General features: G+C 39.0%; 1 protein-coding gene across 1 annotated transcript; it reads right to left on the reverse strand.

The window, feature by feature from the left end:
* Positions 1–5,654: 5,654 nt before the first annotated feature.
* LOC137275937 (E3 SUMO-protein ligase ZBED1-like) lies at positions 5,655–20,369 on the reverse strand. The gene is made up of 6 exons (XM_067808200.1): positions 19,023–20,369; positions 18,393–18,800; positions 17,352–17,505; positions 16,771–16,848; positions 14,543–14,759; positions 5,655–5,787 (listed from the first exon to the last, which is right to left on the reverse strand). Exons 1-6 carry the CDS (start codon positions 20,367–20,369, stop codon positions 5,655–5,657), a joined length of 2,337 nt encoding a protein of 778 aa, XP_067664301.1.
* Positions 20,370–22,122: the final 1,753 nt, after the last annotated feature.

Below are 22,122 nucleotides of genomic sequence, written 5' to 3' on the forward strand. Positions count from 1 at the left end.
TTTGAGGGTCTGGCTCATCCCTGACAATAGTTCCATCTCCGGGTCCACACATGGACCTGAGGATAATAGTCCTGTGCTTTGGAGTTTGTCTTCCTGAGGTGCTGATGTCATCCTGCTACTTTCTGTGAATGGCTTTTGTGTGGATCACAGGTTGCTTGTAAGAGTCACCTCCACAGTGTCCACAGAATTCACACGTAAGTTTGGCTCACCAGCAGATGATTCTACCAGATCACAGGGAACGATGAATGACGTATCTTCATTGTCCACATATTCAGGCAAACCATCTTCTCAGTGATGTAGTTCTCTAGAGTCCCCATTTTCAATGGACTGTGATGGAGCAACCTCGGCTTCCACTGCAACCGTTTCTAAGGTGAGGGGTTCTGCAGTGGTTACCTCATTTTGCGCACCAGGAACTGCTTAGCTTGTGGGGACTTCCTCCTCTATGGGTTTTGTGTATGGCCGAGCCAGCTCTTGTGGTTCAAAGGGTTGAGCCTCAGGGTTGAAGCTGCTAGTGGGTACAGCTTTAATGGTTTCAGGCTGTGGATACCATACATTGTCTGCGTGGAGTTCATCTTCAGAGGATTCCATGATGTCCTCTGGTAGTTGATTTCAGGCTCTTGATCTGGCGACAGGCCGTCTCTGACGTTGGTTTCTTTCTGGTTCTTCCATGTGTATGTGCATGGGCTAGATGTCCAACATATTTTCTCCTGTCTTTCTTTTGGCTGAGGTTGAGAGTGCCGAGCATATCCAAAAGCGTACGATTCATCCTTTCAGTTACACCATTGCAACGAGGGTTATGTGGTGATGTTCTTATTTTCTTGATGCCTGCCATATTGCACAACTTCTTGATAACTTTTGATTCAAAGTCCCGTCCTTGATCCGACAGCAGGTGCTGGGGATAACCAGAGTGACAAATGAGGTTTTCCCATAAAGCTTTGACTACAGTAGTGGCTTTCTTATCCATTGTTGGAATTGCTGTTGCATACTTCGTGAAGTGATTCGTGATCACTAGTATATTCTCAAAGCCACCCTTATATGGTTCAATGGATGGATAGTCAATGCAGACTAGTTCGAGCAGCACAGATGGTTAGATGGCTTCCAGTTTCCTTCCTGGCTTTACGTTTGGATGGAGGTAGCCATGAATGGCCTGAAGAACCTCTGATGGGCAAGGGATAGTTTGCTGTAGCTGCAGGGCTGTCCAACTTGATCATGAACTCCATGAATTGCCTCTTTGTGAATTTGTTTGGGGATGATCAGTTGTTGTCATTCTATACCTTTGGCACCAGTGACCATTCTATAGAGGATGTTATTTTTAATGATAAGCTTCTCCAATTCTTGCAAGTAGACATGGATGTCAGGATAAATAGATATACTTTATTTCCTCCATATCATATGAAGATAAGTACAGGGTTCACATGTGCATTGTGGCAAGTAAATCAATATGGAATTATATAGATAAACAGTAACAAATATGGCATCTACAGGTGTCAGAAATTATGTACATTGATGCAAATATTGTTTCCACAACTTAACAGTTCTGCATATTCGACTTACGCACATTGCACGTTTTATACTCAAGGGTCTTTGTGCTCTGTGTAAAAAGACCCCCGAGTATAAAACGTAGTAATCTATAGTCATCATTGTTCCATAGGCTACTAAACGTTTCAACATCAAGAATGTCAATTATGTCTTCAATTAGTCTGTCTCTTTCATACTGCATTTAATAACAATAAAGAATCACATGTTTAACGATGTCATAGGCAAACATACCACAAAGACAAAGTATATAAGTGATATATTCCATATTTTCACACCAAAGCTAACATATGAAAGATAGGTGAGGTCTTACTCTTTAGACATATTGAGGGAGCATCATCGCACAGGAACTGTGTGAATCTATGACAGAACATTTTCTTTAAAACAAAACCGATGTTGGTACGTATTAATCTCCCGAGGAATATGAGGGTTTGCTGCTCTATGTGTGACTATATAGTAATGAGTCCCAAACAGCTTATGGCAATAATTGAACTGGACCGTTTAGATAGACCTTGAACCTTTTAGCAGAATTTATGCAAATAATAACATAACAGAGAGTGCAATAAAATATTTATTTTTTACAAACCACATTGGGAAATAGTTTGTTGCTGATTGCCAAAGAACACCCTAGGGCTAAGTGGTAACACACCGGATGAGACCTAGGGTAACCCTTAGCACGTTGGGTGCTTACACTTTTTGGGACCAATATAGTTTCGGCTAGATTACACTTTACCGGGCGCGCGCCGCTCGAGGCTCAGCACACGCTAATCAGCAGTCCCAGCGTATCGCGCTATAATGAGTCTCATCGGTAGCGTTACTCCCGATTCTCATTATAACGCTCTCTTTCCGATCAAGCACGCACTCATGGGTCCTTAGGGTTCGGGACCCAGCCCCCCCGGGTCAAACACGCACTCATGGGTCCTTAGGGTTAGGGACCCCCACCCCCCACCCCCGGGTCAAACATGCACTCATGGGTCCTTAGGGTTAGCAAGCTTTAGGGGTAGGGTTGGCTTACAGTAACACGTTTCGTCCCACCAGGACTCATCAGTGCAGCTTGGTTTCCCTAAGGAAACTGCAGACGTGTTTTGTGCTGTCTTGGCTGTTTGGGTTTTGGGTTTTGCCGAAACACGTCGGAAGATCCTCAGTTCTTCACTTTGAGGGGTTGGCGTTCCAAGCTGGGCTTGGTCTCCAGTCTCTCAACGACACGATCCATGTTCAGAGTGTACACTTTCTTCACTGCTTCCAGAAAGGCGAGATATTTGTCCTCCGCCCCGGATAAATATTTCTTTCGAAATATATACTCCACGAAGTATGAATCATAGAGAGCTTTCGTGGTACCGGACTCAGGGAGACCAGTATTTTTTACCGCACGCCAGGTGGACTCGATGGTATTGGTGTGGGCGCCAGTCTCCGGGTCCTTGAAGTGCTCCGAATGGTTGACAGTGAGGTGGGTGTAGCCAAGTTGTCCAAGCTTGGAGTACGCCTTCCAACACTCGGTGATGATTGTAGTGCCTTTGGCCACGTACTTCTCGATAATTGGGATCAGAGTGTCCGCACTTCGGTCTGGCAATGACGTTAGAAACACTTGCCAACTCTCTCGCTCGATTCCACGAAGAACCCACACTCCATCGACCCTTTTCCCACGGTGGTACTTCCTCTTGCCAAACTTTGACTTGTCAATCTCCACCGTGGTTCCAGGGCCGCCAATCTGCTCGCTGTCTGACTCAATCACGGACATGCACACCTCGCGGCAGAACATGTTAGCAACCGTCTGGAATCCGCTGACTCCCGCAGAGCTCGTTCGAACCCCCGCAGCGCCAGGTAAAAAAACAGAAAAAGTGCGCCCGGTAAAGTGTAAGACTCCCATAGTTTCTCCTGCGTGAGAATGTTTTGAGGCCCAACAATCAGTCCCCACATGATATGATGAACAATGAGCATGCATAGATAATAATGCCAGAATGTAGCCCCTGTAAAAGGGGAGTTGGGTGGGTAGTGAAATACAACGTGAGACTTCCAATATGGTATATACCCAGACCGAAAGGGATTGTGGGTATCTGAATAAAGCATTGTGGGTAACTGTCAAAGTATTATGGATAAGTTATCTGAAGTATACGTATAGATACTTGGTGTATTGCATTGTAAGTAAAATATTAGTAAACACATATATAAGAGTGTTTGAAACAGTGATAACAGAGAGACTTTATTTCATCAAACATATTAAAATACATTTAATATTTAACCATTACCATTTGGTACTGCTGCCACCATGTGTTTGAGACATCAAACTTTTTCTTGTTGCATCAGTTCTTTAGAGATTAACCTCCCAAGGCGACATAAAGTGTCATTCGACACATCTTTTGCATATGCTGCTGCTGACACACCGTCAAACCAGGGACCATATAATAGAGGGACGGCCCTCTCCAACAGTTTCTCATTAAACATCAGCGCTACGGTCTGGCATGTAACTGATACACATCGACACCCTGCTGCTAACTTCCGGTAACCGGAACACATGCGCAGCAGATGCGCAGACATTCGCAAATGAGCACTCTGGTAACCACGTAAACAATATTGCGTAATATCCGGACCGAGAGTTAATTCCTTAGCTGGATTTCACTGGATGCGACTGACAGTCAAAGATTACATGAACAGCTCCAATAAACTGATTACAATAATCGTAATCTCTATCTTGTCTCTCCGAAGATGTCAACTTTTCAATTTTCGCACATGTCAACTGACAAAATCGCTGAAAATGTGTATCGTTCGCGAAATCCGTGCCGTTTTAGGCCAGCCATGTAACAGTACTGTTGTCAATATCCCCGATGTTCGCTGAACTTCATCACATAACCTCTAGATTTTTTTTAAGTATCCGTTGCCACTGTTTGGTGGTTCACTAAATGACGCTATTAGTCTCTGATTTTGATTTCATATTAATTTGCGTAACTTTATGAAGCTGATAGTCCCAACGAAACATGATTTCACGTTATCCACGAACGTTACAGTGATGTTTGTTTGAATGCCAGTTTGGGGCTGACAGTGATAATGCTTTCGGAGCCGTACGGAGACATACGCACATTATAATATGTTGTTTTCTTTGCAAAGGAAAGCTACTCAGAACTACTAAGGCCACGAGGACCATTTTCACAAACGTCAATGTACATTACATACAGTAACCGTGTATAGTTGATTTTGTGACCATTTGACCGTTTCTTTCACAGTAGATTGAGAGGGAATGAAACAAAGACTTGAGAACTTGAACTTGTGATATAAAGGTCGTGAAGCATCCCCCAAACACACCACCCGTTGAAATTAATTATTTTCATAGGGTTCATTACTTTAATTTTATCATGACACTTACTATGAAAAATTTGTCACATACCTTTCCAAAAATACCGGAATTGCAACTGACAGGGACTGTGCAGGTGTGATTGTAATGTTATGTTATTTAAAAGAACAATAAATGTATATGTATGTATATGTATTGCTAAATACAACTATTTAGATAATATTCTTTCAAGCTTTCATTAAAAACAAATATGAATGTCAGTTGTTTGAAATTGAGACTAACACTAAAGAATATACTAATTTTTAAAAATATTAAAACATGAAATGAAAAATATTAAATCTGTACACAACTTCGTCCAGGGATATCTTTAAGAGAATAACCATCAAGCCACACATTTTCAAACCTGATGAAAAACACAGTTCAAAGGTGTTGCCTCTTGCAAGTGAAGTTCAAATGATGGATGCCTGAAAGATAGTGTATTTGCAACCCTATGATGGATGCATCACAGTCAGGTTCAATACTTGGTCATGATCTGATTCAAATTGTAAAAGCCCTTAGAGATTCCCATGTCACAAACGATTTTATAGTTGAAGACAAAACCAAGTTATCGGGACAGTCAATTTCTTTATTTATTTCATAGTTATTGTGACAATACAGTTACACTATGTGTTCAATGGGTTTTGCCATTGAAGCTCATTATCAAGCAACAGAGAGGTACTTGGGATCATATATCATCAGATGTGCATACAGGAAGATTTTATTTAGAGTATGCACACCTGTATAGAAAGTCAGCAGCCATCACAGACTTATTCACATCTTCGCCCAGTTTTTGCTAAACCGCAGAATTAATGGCAGAACCGCCATCATAATCTGTCTGATCCTGCTGACATGGGGTGTCCGTGCGTTCATCAGTGAGGTCAATGAAGAATGACTTCCACTGTTTATCACACAGTGCATCTATTGAACTGGAAAAAGGAGATGAACAATTTTGATATTAAAGAAAAAATAACATGAATTCAGTGCTCTAAATACTTGTTGAAATTATGTGATAGCTGGATGTCAATGCTCTTTCAAACAAGATCTCTTTACTTACTCTCAAGATGGGAATATTGCACTTAATTAACACTGTATCTTTCCTTACATAAGAAAAGAAGCAATATTAATTCTTGACTATATAAACGTTTTGATATTTCAAACTTTTTTCTGCAGATAACGGATAATACAAATACCTATAGAATAAATAAATACCAATAACTACAAATTATCAACTTTTTATCAACAATTTCATCCAATAAAATGATTTCTTTGGTGTGCACCCTTAGTTAACAGAAACACCATTTTGAATATATTACTTCCATTATTACTTACCTGCAATCATCAGGAACTGTTCATTGAACTTTCTTTTTCCTGGGCATCTACAAGACAAAATAATAAGTTTATGCTATAATTGGTGTAATGATATAAGTATAAAGTTGAATAAGGTAACTTAAATCATAATTAAACTTCATTAAGAAGAAAAATGATGAAAAAAGTAAAATATATTATTTCATGAAAAATAAGGATATTTGCTACAAGCATAATCATCACAATGAACAAAAATGGAAATATGTACAATTATTTACAACCCATAAGTGCATGAGACTTTTGAAGAATTGACTAAACATATATTCGGGTCATATTAACAAACAAAATTAATGTTGTGTCGTCTGCTACATGGTATCTGAAATGTGCAGTGCATGATGCAAATGCGGGTTTACGTAAAAAATCATAAAAAATAAACTACTGATCATAGCCATATAAATTTAGTACCAAGCAAAAGAGGAATTCGCCGTACATGTTCACATACTTATTTTAAAAATGCTGGTAGTAAGCTGTTATTTTGAAAGCGTGCGGAAATCAAGTGTTGTGGAGTAAATATTTCAGAAAACATTCACATTTCGTCGTATTGCAGGAGTCAAAATAAGGAATTATACGTCCTCCACAGACTTATAAATACCACTAAACCAAACTTTAGCTAATCTGCTTTTATTACATCCCGGTAACTAAGGACTGGTATTGAAAATTAGTAGCTGTTATTGAAAATCAAAAACGGGACTTTCGACGATTTTGTACCGCCGCCATTGTCCTCACAGAACAACGATCACACATGACAGTGTCACATACCAAAGTAACCACAACAGAAGAATAGTTTGTTTTGCAAAACTTTATTCCTCCCCTTAAGATATAAGTAACCCCAATACCTATACTAAACTAATTCTACAGGTGCAAATACAACTAACTAATCTAATTACCTAACCTAGCTACATATACAGTTCTGTCTACCACTTAAATTGCTAAAGTTCTAATAATACTACTACTACTACTAACTACACTAAAATCCTAATACCCTCACTAATATAGATAATGATTACATATAATCCCAATCAGAAACTAAACAATTGAACTAAATAACAATAAAGGAATTAGCCACTCAGAGAGAACACTTTCTCTTTACAATGTAATCAGAATGTCAGTGCACTTTGGTTCCACTTGGTGACGTCATGGTATTTGTGTGGTATCCCTCACACCCAGGCGATGGTTTCCCTCACGGAGTTTAAGGGGCCTGTGTAATGGTTGATGGCTGTGCCATCCACATCTCACATTACTAGGAGATACATGCTCCTTGTACAACAGGGAAGACTCTTGTCTGTCTCCTTACAGGCGGAGATACTACCCCTCTCCTTACTTTAAGGATAACCGGCCAGTTCCGGGACACTACAATACAATATAAGTAACTACAGTTACTCAGTAAGACATGTGTCAATGTCTTATACTTTATGCATGTACTTTACTCCGATTTACATATTTGAAAGTGGAACAGGTTTTGTGGAACGATAACATTCAAATTTTGAATGGCTTTGTGGCTATATAGTGTTACAATATGCACATATATCTAGAAATACTACATCAGTAAAACAATTTCTTGCTACATCTACTCAATCAATAAATACAAAAGTAATAATGATAATAAAAACTTACGCCAGCCAGCGTGAGATGCAATCCCATACAAAAGTTGAACCCATACAGGTGAACACAGTGGTGATTCTGGCTGACTGTGCAGATTACTACCCTTCCTCACTATTTATATTGACCTCCCATACCCAAGCTACTCAACACCTCTCTATTGTTTACAAATTAACACCCCAGCTCTCTGGCCATACCTGGTCACGCTTCCCTGAACATAACCCTGTTCCCATAGTATTACCGAACATAATCTAACAACAACTCCCAACAATATATAACACACTCTAACAATACCATACTACATCTATTTACAGTACCATAAACTAATTATATAAACGAAATCATCTGTGATCTTGACATCACTCCCCTCTTCAAGTAATTGTACACAAGTACAATTATATATTACACTCAAGATCACATTTAAGTTTGTTTTAATGCATAAATATCATAAAACACAATTGTCTAAATGTACAATAGCACAGTAATACATAAGAAATAACTGCTGACAAATAATCTGGATATGCAGAGAGTACATTATTTACACACTACCATACACATAGTATGACTAGGGTGAACACCGGCTCAAGAGATCAGCCCCAACATTCTCACTTCCTTTGATTGCACGAATTAGAAATCTGTAGGGTTGCAAAGTCAGGGCCCACCTCATCACTCGTCCATTGGTCATTTTTGCCTTGGTCATCCATATTAAGGGCTGATGGTCAGTCTCCAAAATAAATTCTCTCCCATACAGATATCTTTCTAACTTCTGTATTGCCCACACAATAGCCAAACACTCTTTTTCTATTGTAGAATACGCTCTCTCACGATCTACTAACTTCCGACTCACAAACAATATTGGAAATCGCTCACCTTCCTGTTCTTGTAGCAGTACAGCTCCGATTCCAACGTCAGAAGCGTCTGTTCTTACCAAGAATGGTTTCTTCAAGTCGGGTAGTTTCAAGATAGGAAAACTTGACATATGGGTTCTTAACGTAGTGAAAGCTAATTCCTGGCTTTCTGTCCATATTACCTTGTTTGGCTTTCCTTTCTTTGTGAGATCAGTTAGCGGAACTGCTATGGCTGCATAGTTTGGGATAAATTTCCGGTAGTACCCGGTCAGTCCCAACAACGCTCTCACTTGTTTCTTGGTTTGAGGTCGCTCCACATTTAGGATCTTTTCTACATTCTTACCTTCTGGTCGAATTAGACCACTACCCACCTTGTGCCCTAAAAAGTCCAGATGTTTATATCCCACTTTTACCTTTGAAGGTCGAGCTGTAAGATGGAATTGTCTTAACCTCGTAAATATTGCTCTCAGACTTACCATGTGGTGTGACCAGTTCTCAGTTCCTTCTATGATGTCGTCTATGAAGTTGTCTGTATTTGGTATGTTGTGCAATACTTGCCTCATCAGTCGGGAAAATACTGCAGGTGCATTAACTACTCCAAATGGCATCACCTTCCATTGGTATAATCCATCAGGAGTTATAAATGCTGTCAGTTCTTTGCTACTCTCTTCCATTGGAATCTGCCAATATGCTTTGCTTACATCAATTTTGGTAAGATATTTACAGTTCCGTAACCGTGCAAAGATGGAATCAGCTAATGGAATTGGTTCGGCATCAAATACGGTCACCTGATTCAGTTTGCGAAAATCGGTACAAAATCTGTAAGTCGAGTCAGGCTTCTTCACAAGTACAATGGGGGATGCATATGGTGACTGAGAAGGTTCTATCACCCCCATGTCTAACATTAGCTGTATCTCCTTAGCTACAACATCTCTCATATGATGAGGAAGTGGATAGGGCTTGGATCGTATAGGCTCATTACATGTCAGCTTGATCTTATATTCCATACAATTTACCTTCCCTGGTAAATCACTCAGTACATCTTTGAATTCACTTATGAGCTCCTTCACCTCATTTTGTTGCTCCTCTGTCAAATCTTCAGAAATGTCTACATCCTGATACGTTTCCTTAGAAACTAAAGAAGGTGAAGCTATGTCTAACATACTCACCTCTTCAGCCTTGACATCCACCAGACCAGCACTGACATGCACAAGTTGAGCTATGCTGACGTCACATACAGCTGTGTCCTTGACCTCCTCTCTCTCAATGTACCTTTTCAGTAGATTGGCATGATAGGTTTTAATCTTGTTACCAACCTGTATTCTGTAATTGCCAATGCCAAAGGTATCCAGTATTTCATATGGCCCTTTCCACTGCAGCAACAGTTTGTTTGAATCAGTGGGCAACAGAATTAATACTTTATCACCAACCTTCATTTTTCTTGGCTTGGACTTCACATCAAAGAACTTTTTGTATTTACATGCTTTCTTTTGAAGTTCTTGCTGTGCTACGTGAATAGTCTCCTCAAGACGGTTTTGAAGATCTAGCACATACTCATATGTGGTTCTTACCTCTGGATTTGGTATATCTCTTGTCCAGATTTCCCTCAGAATCTGTACTGGTCCTCTCACAGTGCGTCCATATAAGAGTTCAAATGGGGCAAAAACCAAACTCTCTTGAGGTACCTCTCGGTAAGCAAATAACAAAGCAGGTACATACCTGTCCCAGTCATTTGGTCGTTCTGCACACATCCGTTTCAGCATCGTCTTCAAGGTTCCATTGAACTTCTCCACTAGGCCATTGCACATTGGATGATAAGGGGAAGTAGTAAGCTGATGTATGGACAATAGTCTACTTACCTCCTTCATCACGCCTGACGTGAACTGGGCTCCCATGTCTGTTAATATCTCCTTGGGGATACCAACCCTACTGAATATCTCGAACAGAGCTTCGGCAACATATTCCGTCTCTACTCTGGGTAAAGCTACTGCTTCTGGGTATCGTGTTGCATAATCAACCACCGTCAGTATATACCTATTACCCTTGTCTGTGACAGGATACAATGGACCAATCAAATCAACAGCTACCCTCTCAAATGGCACTTCAATTAATGGCATTTGTCCCAGTGGTATTTTCCTTACCTTTCCCTTCGGCATGGTACGTTGACAAATATCACAAGACTGAACATGTCTTCTGACATCACCAATTACTCCTGGCCAATAAAACTGTGAGATTACCCTATCTAGAGTCTTCTTGATTCCAAGATGTCCACCCATCAGTGCTTCATGACATACCTTCATTACCTGTGTGCGCAATCCAACCGGTACTACTGCCTGTACAACTTGTTTACCATTGTCCATTTTATTGGAAGTATGCTTCCTATACAGCATATCATTCTCCACAAAGTAAGAGGAAGTACTATGTCGGGTCTCCCTAATCTTACCTTCTTCCACTAATTTTCTTATTTTGTTCAGACTTGAATCCTGATGTTGTAGGGATACGAACTCACCTCGACTCAGTGTCAACCCAACAGGTTCCAATGTCTTCAAGGGTTCCATGCCTACTTGGCGTACTCTTCTCTGGCTCCTTGTCTCTACAGCACCTACTGTTTTAATGTCCTGCTTATCCCACATCAAGTCTGGATCTCCTGGCTCTCTAACTCCGGGAATATTGCCTAATATTAAGTCACAGATTGGTGTGTCCATACATGCTGCTCTCACCATACCCGTGTAAAAGGGCGTATTTACAGTAATCCATGCTACCGGAAGTGTCAAGATCCTGCTATCTGCTAATTTACAAGATTGTGTTTCTGAAGTCAAACATGCATCTTTTACCATTGACCTCCTCACTATTACACCGTTACATCCCGTGTCTCTAAGCACATCTACTGGAGTGTCGTTTACCTTTCCCTGATAAAATGGCATGCGGTGATCTTTGGTAAGCACACTCCCTGAGGCTACATCTGCTTTAGTAACCTCCTCTGAAGTTGCTGCATCACCATCTAGAACTTCATGTATGCAGGGCTCTACTTTTGTGTTATCTGGATGTATTAGAGACATGTTTGTGTTGTCTTCACTCACCTGGATACTTGCCACTTTCAACTTGGGTTTCTTGCACTGTGCTGCCAAATGCCCAGTTTGATTGCAGTTGTAACATATCCTTTCCTTAATAGGAACAAATTGTTTGGAACAAGTACCATGTTTACCTGATGCGCTACCCTCGACTATTTTCCCTTTGGAAACCTGCTTGTCAGTTTGACCTGGAATAACTGGTCTATTGTATCTTCCATGACTCGTACCTCTAGCTTCTATAAATTGCTCTGCTAGTCTAGCCATTTCCATCGCGTCTTTTGGCTTTCTCTCTCTCAAGAATATACCCAGATCCCTTCCAGTCACATTCAAAATCTGTTCACGCAGCAGCAAATCTCTCACACCTTCGAACGTCTTTTGTGTACCACTTAGTTCAATCCATCTGTTGAAATAGTTCTCAATTCTAACTACAAATTGTGTGAAAATCTCACCTGTTTCAGTTTTAGCAGTCCTAAATTTCTGATGGAATCCATCCTCAGTCATTTCATAGCGTTTAAGTAATGCAGTTTTAACTGCATTGTAATTTTCAGCCTCAAAGGCATTTAACCGGGAGTATACTTCTAAAGCCTTACCTTTCAGCAGAGTACACAGGTAAGCTGCCCAATGGGACGGGTCCCAGCCTTGCGCTGTAGCTACACGTTCAAACCTTTGCAGATATGCATCAATATTGTCATTGTGGTCGTCAAATGGAGGCATTTTAGGCATCTTGGGAATGGCTGCCGATCTATTCTCTCCTACCTGCCCTTCTTGATTTCCTGCCGCACTCTTTTCTAACTTGGCTAGTTCTATTCTTTCATTTGACTGTATTTTACACTTTTCTTTCTCCAATTCTAATCGTTCTCTCTCTCGTTCCCATTCTAACCTTTCTTTCTCCTTTCTTTCCTCCAGTTCTAACTTTTTAATCTCCCGCTCCCTAGCTCTTTCCTCCCGTTCGAGCCTGTCCTTTTCTTTCTCATTCTCCAACTCCATTTGCTCTTTCACAAACACTCTCAAATCATCTTTCTCATACCCTAAACTCTGACCCAGTTTGATAAGTTTGTCAATGTCCATAATTGTCTGTATGAGGGCAAAGCAGGGTACACAAAAAGTCAAACTGTCTGGAATAAATAGGGATCCTACCAAGAATAAAACCGGAGGTGATTTCCCATATATCCCAATGTTCAAAATGTTCACGACGAACCAATGGCCTTAACTGACCAATAACCACAATACACCCTCCACCCTTGAATTCCAAATCATACACTCAAGGACGCAGAAGTGGTGCCGTATGTTCTAACCCTTCTTTATGGACACAAAGATTCTGCAGCGATATACAATCAACAACGCTACATCAAATGCGCTACAGAACACAACTAGGGTTCCCTTTGATAGTGACAAATAATCTAATTATCCCACCGCTGCCACCAAAATGTCACATACCAAAGTAACCACAACAGAAGAATAGTTTGTTTTGCAAAACTTTATTCCTCCCCTTAAGATATAAGTAACCCCAATACCTATACTAAACTAATTCTACAGGTGCAAATACAACTAACTAATCTAATTACCTAACCTAGCTACATATACAGTTCTGTCTACCACTTAAATTGCTAAAGTTCTAATAATACTACTACTACTACTAACTACACTAAAATCCTAATACCCTCACTAATATAGATAATGATTACATATAATCCCAATCAGAAACTAAACAATTGAACTAAATAACAATAAAGGAATTAGCCACTCAGAGAGAACACTTTCTCTTTACAATGTAATCAGAATGTCAGTGCACTTTGGTTCCACTTGGTGACGTCATGGTATTTGTGTGGTATCCCTCACACCCAGGCGATGGTTTCCCTCACGGAGTTTAAGGGGCCTGTGTAATGGTTGATGGCTGTGCCATCCACATCTCACATTACTAGGAGATACATGCTCCTTGTACAACAGGGAAGACTCTTGTCTGTCTCCTTACAGGCGGAGATACTACCCCTCTCCTTACTTTAAGGATAACCGGCCAGTTCCGGGACACTACAATACAATATAAGTAACTACAGTTACTCAGTAAGACATGTGTCAATGTCTTATACTTTATGCATGTACTTTACTCCGATTTACTTATTTGAAAGTGGAACAGGTTTTGTGGAACGATAACATTCAAATTTTGAATGGCTTTGTGGCTATATAGTGTTACAATATGCACATATATCTAGAAATACTACATCAGTAAAACAATTTCTTGCTACATCTACTCAATCAATAAATACAAAAGTAATAATGATAATAAAAACTTACGCCAGCCAGCGTGAGATGCAATCCCATACAAAAGTTGAACCCATACAGGTGAATACAGTGGTGATTCTGGCTGACTGTGCAGATTACTACCCTTCCTCACTATTTATATTGACCTCCCATACCCAAGCTACTCAACACCTCTCTATTGTTTACAAATTAACACCCCAGCTCTCTGGCCATACCTGGTCACGCTTCCCTGAACATAACCCTGTTCCCATAGTATTACCGAACATAATCTAACAACAACTCCCAACAATATATAACACACTCTAACAATACCATACTACATCTATTTACAGTACCATAAACTAATTATATAAACGAAATCATCTGTGATCTTGACAGACAGCATTCATCAAATACAAAGACATGTATACGCTTTAGCACCACTAAAAACCTCAGATGTACTCTTACAAATATATGTATGTACATGAGAATAAATGAGAAAAACTAAATCTTACCTTTGTAATGAAAATACGCAAAATCTGTGACTGAGGTGAACACACGTTCCTCGCAGCTTCCGGATAGGCTGCGCAGTACAAGCCGTAGCGCTGATGGTTTCGCGCATTGGCTTGAGGGCCGTCCCTCTATTATATGGTCTCTGGTCAAACTCAGTGGGCTTTGTCGTGCTTGGTGTTATGCTGACCCCCTTGCCTTTAGCCTCATTGGCAGCTGGATCCAGCAATCCAAAATCAGACAGCAGTTCAAAGTATTCAGCTACACCTTTAATGAAAATATAAAAGCACTATGCAGTATTAATTATACATATCATTCTTAAATATTAAATTTGAAAACTGTCTTAAATGAAATGTGACAATTATTACAGAATATTTAATTAAAACTAAATAAATTTAAATCAGCATTAATAAATTTGCTCCCAAACTAGCACACAGCAAAATGGAACAAATTTGTTAAGTTAACAAACTTAGTATGTAATGCAGCATCTATAGAAAAATATTACTATTTTATGTTTGGCAATAACTGAGCTGTTATAAGATATATTACTAAATTCAGTACATAAAAATCAAAGTCTTTGCTTTATTTCCAATATATTGAAATAGGTTATAACTAAACACTGTGTGTGTGTGTATATATGTGTGCATATGCATTATAAAAGATGCGGTATCAAGATAGTAAATATGTAAAAGACAAGATAAACCGTTATCAGAAAACCAATCATTGGAATGGCTGAAAATAATGCAGGACTAGTAATTTGTGGGGAAAATAAACAAGGTACTATTTATCACATACTTTACTTATTACTAGGAATAAGACTATTCAGGGGGTCGTCCCACTTGTCCGGTCAATTAATCCAATGGAATCCAGTGTAAGTGTTGTGCTTGGGTTGCTTGCCTGTTGTAGTCAGTTGCAGTGAGCTCAGTTCAGTTGTCAGTCAATTACTGTCACTTACCCACTGAGCCAACACTGTTCTACTGAACATAGAAACATGATTTGTATCGAATGATGTCATATTTAGGTCACACACAAGGAATGCTATCATATTCAGGACGCATGACAAATATAATGGAATAGATCCTCTGGGCCTTGTGAGCAGGAGGAAGAAGCATTATCTGAGAAGAAACGATTATACCTGTCACTGTTTAAGTCACTGCATCCCAATGTAAGGCAGCAGTGAGTTATTTGACAGAATTAGCTACCAAAATTTAAATCGTACATTATGTTGGTATTAACTTATGGTTTGAATAGATTCTTAAACTGTCCAACAGAGGAAGCATTTTTCGCATTTATAGGTAGTTCATTCCACAGTTAAATTGTGTCGGGCATAAACGATTTGGCAGTTAGTAGATTTGCATCTTATAGTCTGATAGTTTTCATTATTCCTCAAATTGTAGTTACTGTTTGGAGCAAGATCACAAGGATAGTCAGGAACCATATGGTTTATCATTTTGTAAAATAGTGTTAATTTAGAATTTTTTGTATATATAGTGTTATGAATGTCAAAATGTCAAGTTATGTAGCATTGTTAATTAAATGCAGTATTAAAATGTTGTTAAAATTTACCTTCTTAACCTTTTAACCCTTAAAAAGTTATAACTTTATATTGCTCCCCTTGTCCAGTGTTCAACTTTCCAATACAGGCTATAGTCAGTACATCAAAGACAAGATAGCTATCCCCCCCCGTATGGGATTACGTACGGACTAACCCCTATTCATCCAGTGTGGAAATACATGATATCATTAGCATAATTAGTTAAATAATGGTTTTTGTTACAGGTGAGAGCTGTGCATCCATGAACCTGGTTTGACTATGAAAGTGCTAAGAACACATAAGACTAAAGCTAGGAAAATAATAAGCAAGTAAAAGGCAATAAACAAACTACTTCTACAAACACACCCCACATGTAATGAAGACATGATAAATTATGATACAGAACGATAAACAAAGGAACTGCACCAGCAAATATGAGTATGTTTAGAGAAAAGATGATATTACCAGTAGCTCCTGAATGAAAAAATAACAAAACATGTGATTAGTAGTAGGGAATATATTCCATTGTTAAAGTAATAAATATTTGTAAAATAAGTACACAATACTTCAGGTATATCACATGTATAAAATAGATCCCGTTGAAATATTCAAAGTAGATATATGGATTAGATATATTAATTTATTTTCATTTAAAGACTTCCCACTTTTCCATTTGAAATAAATTGTTATCTTTTCTACAGTCAATGTCACTTCAACTTTATTACGGTGTACTTTCATACTTACTTAGGTTTCTGTGGCCTGAAGAGTCCACTTTGTATTTCTCCTCCATTCTTAAGAACATCTCTGTTGCCAATTGTGAGTCTGCATTTAAAAAATATATACAAACTTGTAATATCATTAACCAACTTCCAAAATACGAGACAATATAGAATATTAGATTCTATATCATAAAAATTTATGAAAGAGTTTGTCTCACGAATTGAAGTGAAATCTAGAATCTAGATTTCAATAAATTCCCGCCATATAGATCTACAATCGATTTACTGAAATCAAGTACTCAAAGCGACAATGTATTTAATCAAAACAATTCCCTACCTTGCACACATCTCTCCTGTACATCAGGGTGAACATAAACTGTAAATATAATGTTCTTATCAGCATTGCTCATTTGCAGTGGGATAAGATGCAATATGATGGACGCCATCTTTAATTGGTTAGCACACTACCTCCCTAGGCAAATCGCATGGAAATGCGTGAACTTGTTTTGGCCGTATTGTTCAGTAGCAAGGCTTCGCTAGTACGTCCGAGAGCTCGGCCTGTTGAACACAGCTTAGGTTTAATGTTTTACCTAATGGCATCTCTACATTGGATACTGCGTTCATAATTAGCTGAAGTGACTAGAGCTAATCCGTTCAACAAAAGACTTAACACCTCAGCAAGTCTAGAATCTTCTGAACCATCAGTTTTCTTCAACATGTCATTGAGACTGTCATTGGCTAATGTAATGGGCATGCCGCCCTGACACAGTATATCCTGGATGTGCTGAGTTTTTACATCTCTTGCAGTGATTGGGAAGCAATTTGTAACTATAGAGCCCTTGGCCCCACCTCTATAAATTTTATGGGCCATATGAAAAAAATTAGAGCCAATAAAAAATAAGTTGCACATGATGTGTTTATTTTGTGTCATAACTGAGGTAAAGTCATTGTTATAATACAGCTGAACTTAGGTGGTCTACGAAGATGCTGGCCACTAAGAGACCAATGTGAGTGATCAGTGGTCTCTGGTTAGTGATGATGATCCAAGTTCACCAAGATTCTTTCTTTTTAAAGAAAGAAGCCTATTCTTTCTGGAACGCCACAGTTCTAGGGCTCTTGAAAATTCATGCTTAAGTCCTTTACCATGAAGTTTCACCCTCAAGAGCTTATCACTCATTACTGGCAGCAGCCTGTTCCTCTGTTTGGTAACAATGAGGTTTTGCTGTGAAAATGTTCTCTCACAGTCTGCAGTATGCAGTGGTAGGCATAGAGCTGTAAGGAATACACCAGGTGCCGAATACGATACGTATCACGAATATGGGGCTCCGAATACGAATATTTATTCATGAATACGAATGAAATACAAACAGGGTGAATTAAATTGCATAACTTTAATCAGCTAATGTTTTTTTTACAAAAAAAATAAATAAGTAAACATAATATCAGACTAACTTGAGCCTTGGACCTCTTGGCACTTAAGTAGACTAGAACATTCAACATGAGAAGCAAAACGTAAGGTCAGGTAACAGAACAGATTGCAGCAATTTAAACTGCAACATTTTTTTTCAAAAACACAAGTATGTCCACATTCTTGGGATTTAGTGAAGCCCTTTGTGCAGTAACTACATCTCCTGCAGTGCTGAATACCCGTTCACTGGGCACACTTGTTGCAGGGATGCACAGCAAATGCCTGGCCACCTTACTCAGATAGGGAAGTCTATACTCATTGGACTTCCACCATAAGAGAGGAGAGGAGTTGATACTCAGAGAATCAAGGCTATTATACAGCCGAAGCTCTTCATCTATCATGTCCATTCTGGACTTTGTTGCAGGTGTATGTTTTACTACAAAAACATCCCCAAACAGGGATTCCAGAGCTGACTTTTTACAACATGGTTCTTCTGCTTCTTTCTGGTCTACTGTGACAGTAGGCATTGTTTCTGGCACTTCTGCTTCCAATGATGGCAGGTCTGGCAGCGGAGAACTAGCAGGTGCTGATGATGAGGGACGAGGTTCTTTATCCATGCCTGGTTCGGTCTTGATGACAGCAATGTGCTGAAGAACAGACAGAAAATAAATCATTTTTTAGATGTTTTGAAATTTTAATTGTATTGAGTATTTTGGTTTACTTCTGAATAAAGACTAATAAATTATTTCAGAAAGTAACACTTTTGCTGTTAATTTAAAATTTTGGGAATTATGAAATAGTGAAACACTGGAAACATGTTTTAAATTAGGTATTTCAACTTATGTAAAATTTGGAAATGAGATGCTCACCTCAGAACAGCTTCTGTCAATATGATCTATGAGAGATACGATTGATGTCTGGACTTCAAGCCTCTCAATATCATCAAGGAAGGGGAGAGATTTGAATCGTGGATCAATTGCAGATGACTGCTTCAACAAAGTCTGGATGTCTTGTTCTGTGTATCGTTTGTCAAGATCGTTAGCTACTGCAAGCTTCACTTGTCGAATAACATTTGGATCTCCCTCAGCCACCTGCAGGTTTTTCTTCAGGTTTGACAGAAGTGGTAGCACCATTGAAATGGTTGGTTGTGATGCATCACACAGGATAGTCGTAACTGTCTTGAGAGGTTCAAGGACATGAACCAGATATTCTGCCGTTGTGATGTCTGTGACTGACAAAGTATCCAGATCTTTGTCTTTCTTTATGTCTGGGGACATAAGGGTTGCCATAATAGCAGGCTGCTGTTCCAGATACCTGGCCAACATATCATAGGCGCTGTTCCACCTAGTTTTTACTTCACTTAAAAGTTTGTGATTTGGAAGCTGCAAAAGAGTTTGTTTAGCCTTAAGCTGTTGACTGGCAGTAGAGCTTTTGTGAAAATAGTTTACAACTCTACGCACACGACCAAGCAGCCTCTGAACTTCACTGATTTTCAAAGCTTGTTGTGCGGCCAAATTAATGACATGGGCAAAACATTTGATATGTGGAGTCATGTTTGCCTGCTTGGCAGCAACACACATATTTGCTGCACTGTCGGATGTAAGTGGCTGCAGTCCATGAGGTCTTTCGAGCTTCCACTCGTCTACTGCACTTTTTAGAACCTGTGCAATGTTGGTTCCAGTATGACACTCATAAATATCTCGTGTCTGCAAGACTTTATTTTGAAGTATCCACTGAGAGTCAATGAAATGGGCAGTGATTGTGATGTAGCTTTCTGTGGCCCTGGATGTCCACCCATCGGATGTCATAGCAATTGTCTGTGCTTCATGGAGCTGGCTTTGAACGCTTTGACGCACTTCTTCATACAAGTTCGGCATCACTTTTTCACTCAATGTGGGTCGTGATGGAACTGAGTATTTTGGTTCAAGGCAATGAACAAAATTTTTGAAAGCACTGTTCTCTACAATAGAATAAGGTCTTAAGTCTGTGGCTATGTAGAGAGCAAGATTTCTGGTGATGAGTTTAGCTCGTGCACTTCCAGGAGCCAGCTTTGACATGAAAGCTTCTGGGATGCTCAGCTGACCAACTGGCTTACTGATCACAGAGTCGGTTGTAGAAGGATTGCTACTGCACTTCCGAAGTGAACTTCCACACTTTGAAGGTTCACTCATTTCATGGAGATCAATGGAATGCTTTCTTTTCAGATGAACAGCCATGTTTGATGTGTTTTTGCAAGAGTAACTGAAAATTAATAAAGTCCTTGTATCAGCTTCAAAATAATGCACAAATACAACTAAATAAACTTTATTTTTCATAGATTTTACTGGCTAAAAATATTTGGGAATTAAAGAATATTTCTAAAATAAACTAGCTTTTGAATGTAAGCAAAGTAGCTCTGTTACACAAACAGACATTTGTAGTAGTCAGTTTTGTACTACAATTGGTAGTTTTATTTATAGCGCGGCATTGCCAAAACATCGGGAAAGTACGTCATTGCTAACACGAGATCGGCAAAACGAAAATAGAAACATCACGAATATAACTCACCTCAAAATGTGCTGACATAGCTTGCAGATCGTTAGGGATCCATCCTGCCCCTCTTTGTACTTCGGAAAGCCAAAATACTTCCATACATTCGATTTAAATTTGGCGGGGGCATTAGCAATGCCCAGCAATTCTCTTTTGTCGGACATTGCTAGGGAGATCGATCCACTTTACGGTTGTCGTAAAACGCTTATGAAAGACATGTTTTCATAAACTATGCTTTCAAAAATGCTGTGTTGCACTAGTTATCGCTAATTTTCAATATAGGCTGTGTCAGTGATGTTTAAAATACATGTTTCACATGAACAACCAAAGTCGTAATAGAATCATAAATGTTTCTGAACAGACAAAATGGCGCGAAGTCAGTATTGCGCCGTGCACGATTCGAAGTTTATTATTTGAATAATTTTACGTTCGTTCAAATAAATATGACTACGATAGGTAGGTTTGTTTCCTATCAAATCTATGCATTGACTGTTTACTAAATAGGCGGAAATTATAAAATACATTGCTATGAATGAGACTGAATTGTGTCCCGCTCTGTCATGTATGGTGTCATTCTTTGCTTTGTTTTCGATCTTTTTCAGAAAAACTTTAGACCATTTCTTTTCAATATGTGATGAGTCTGATGACTAAAAATATTCGAATATATTCGGTATTTTAAGTAGCGAATAACGAGTACAATTCGTGCAGGCCAATTATTCGGTGCACCGAATACGTGAGTGAATCGTTACGGCTCTAGTAGGCATAAAGCAATCTGTGCCAGCTTTATAAGATTGGGTATCTCATCTTGGTGGTGTGTTGTCAGAAGCTGCCACAGATTTTTAATGTTGTCCACTGGGTACTTGAGAGATCTCACTGTCATCTTGGCATCTGCCCACTCTCTCATCACCTGAGCTTTGTTGAAAAGAGCTGCAGAAGTACTACCTTTGTGTGTCTGGAAAAACAAGCAAACTTTAAATAATGACATTAATGCTTGTTCATCATTATTACAAATGTGACTATGGTAAATAATTCAAAATCATGAATTTTTTAATTAATGTCTAGTATAATTATTTAACTAGTCTATACTAATATTACACAGTATGACTAGTGTGCAAGCAGAAAGTATTCAAACTACCCATTACTGTTTTACATCAAGAAAATGAAGAATAATTAATGATTAATGCTTTTAATTTACATCAAATATGTGAACTTACCTGCTCTTCACCAAAATGACTCAGCAGTACACTCATCTCCTTGTTGCCATATTCTTCAGGTGCACTCTCCCAGTTTATAGATCTCATAGCAAGCACATAGAAATTTTCTATGATGCTCTTCTGGGGAAATCTGAAACAAGCAATGTTATTTGTCATAATTGATTCAAAGCTAAGTGTATGTTTTAGACTTTTTGAGTCAATTACTTATTCTAGTTAAAACATGTTT

This window comes from Haliotis asinina, chromosome 1, assembly GCF_037392515.1.
Source record: "Haliotis asinina isolate JCU_RB_2024 chromosome 1, JCU_Hal_asi_v2, whole genome shotgun sequence".
In the NCBI taxonomy this organism is placed as follows: Eukaryota; Metazoa; Mollusca; class Gastropoda; order Lepetellida; family Haliotidae; genus Haliotis; species Haliotis asinina.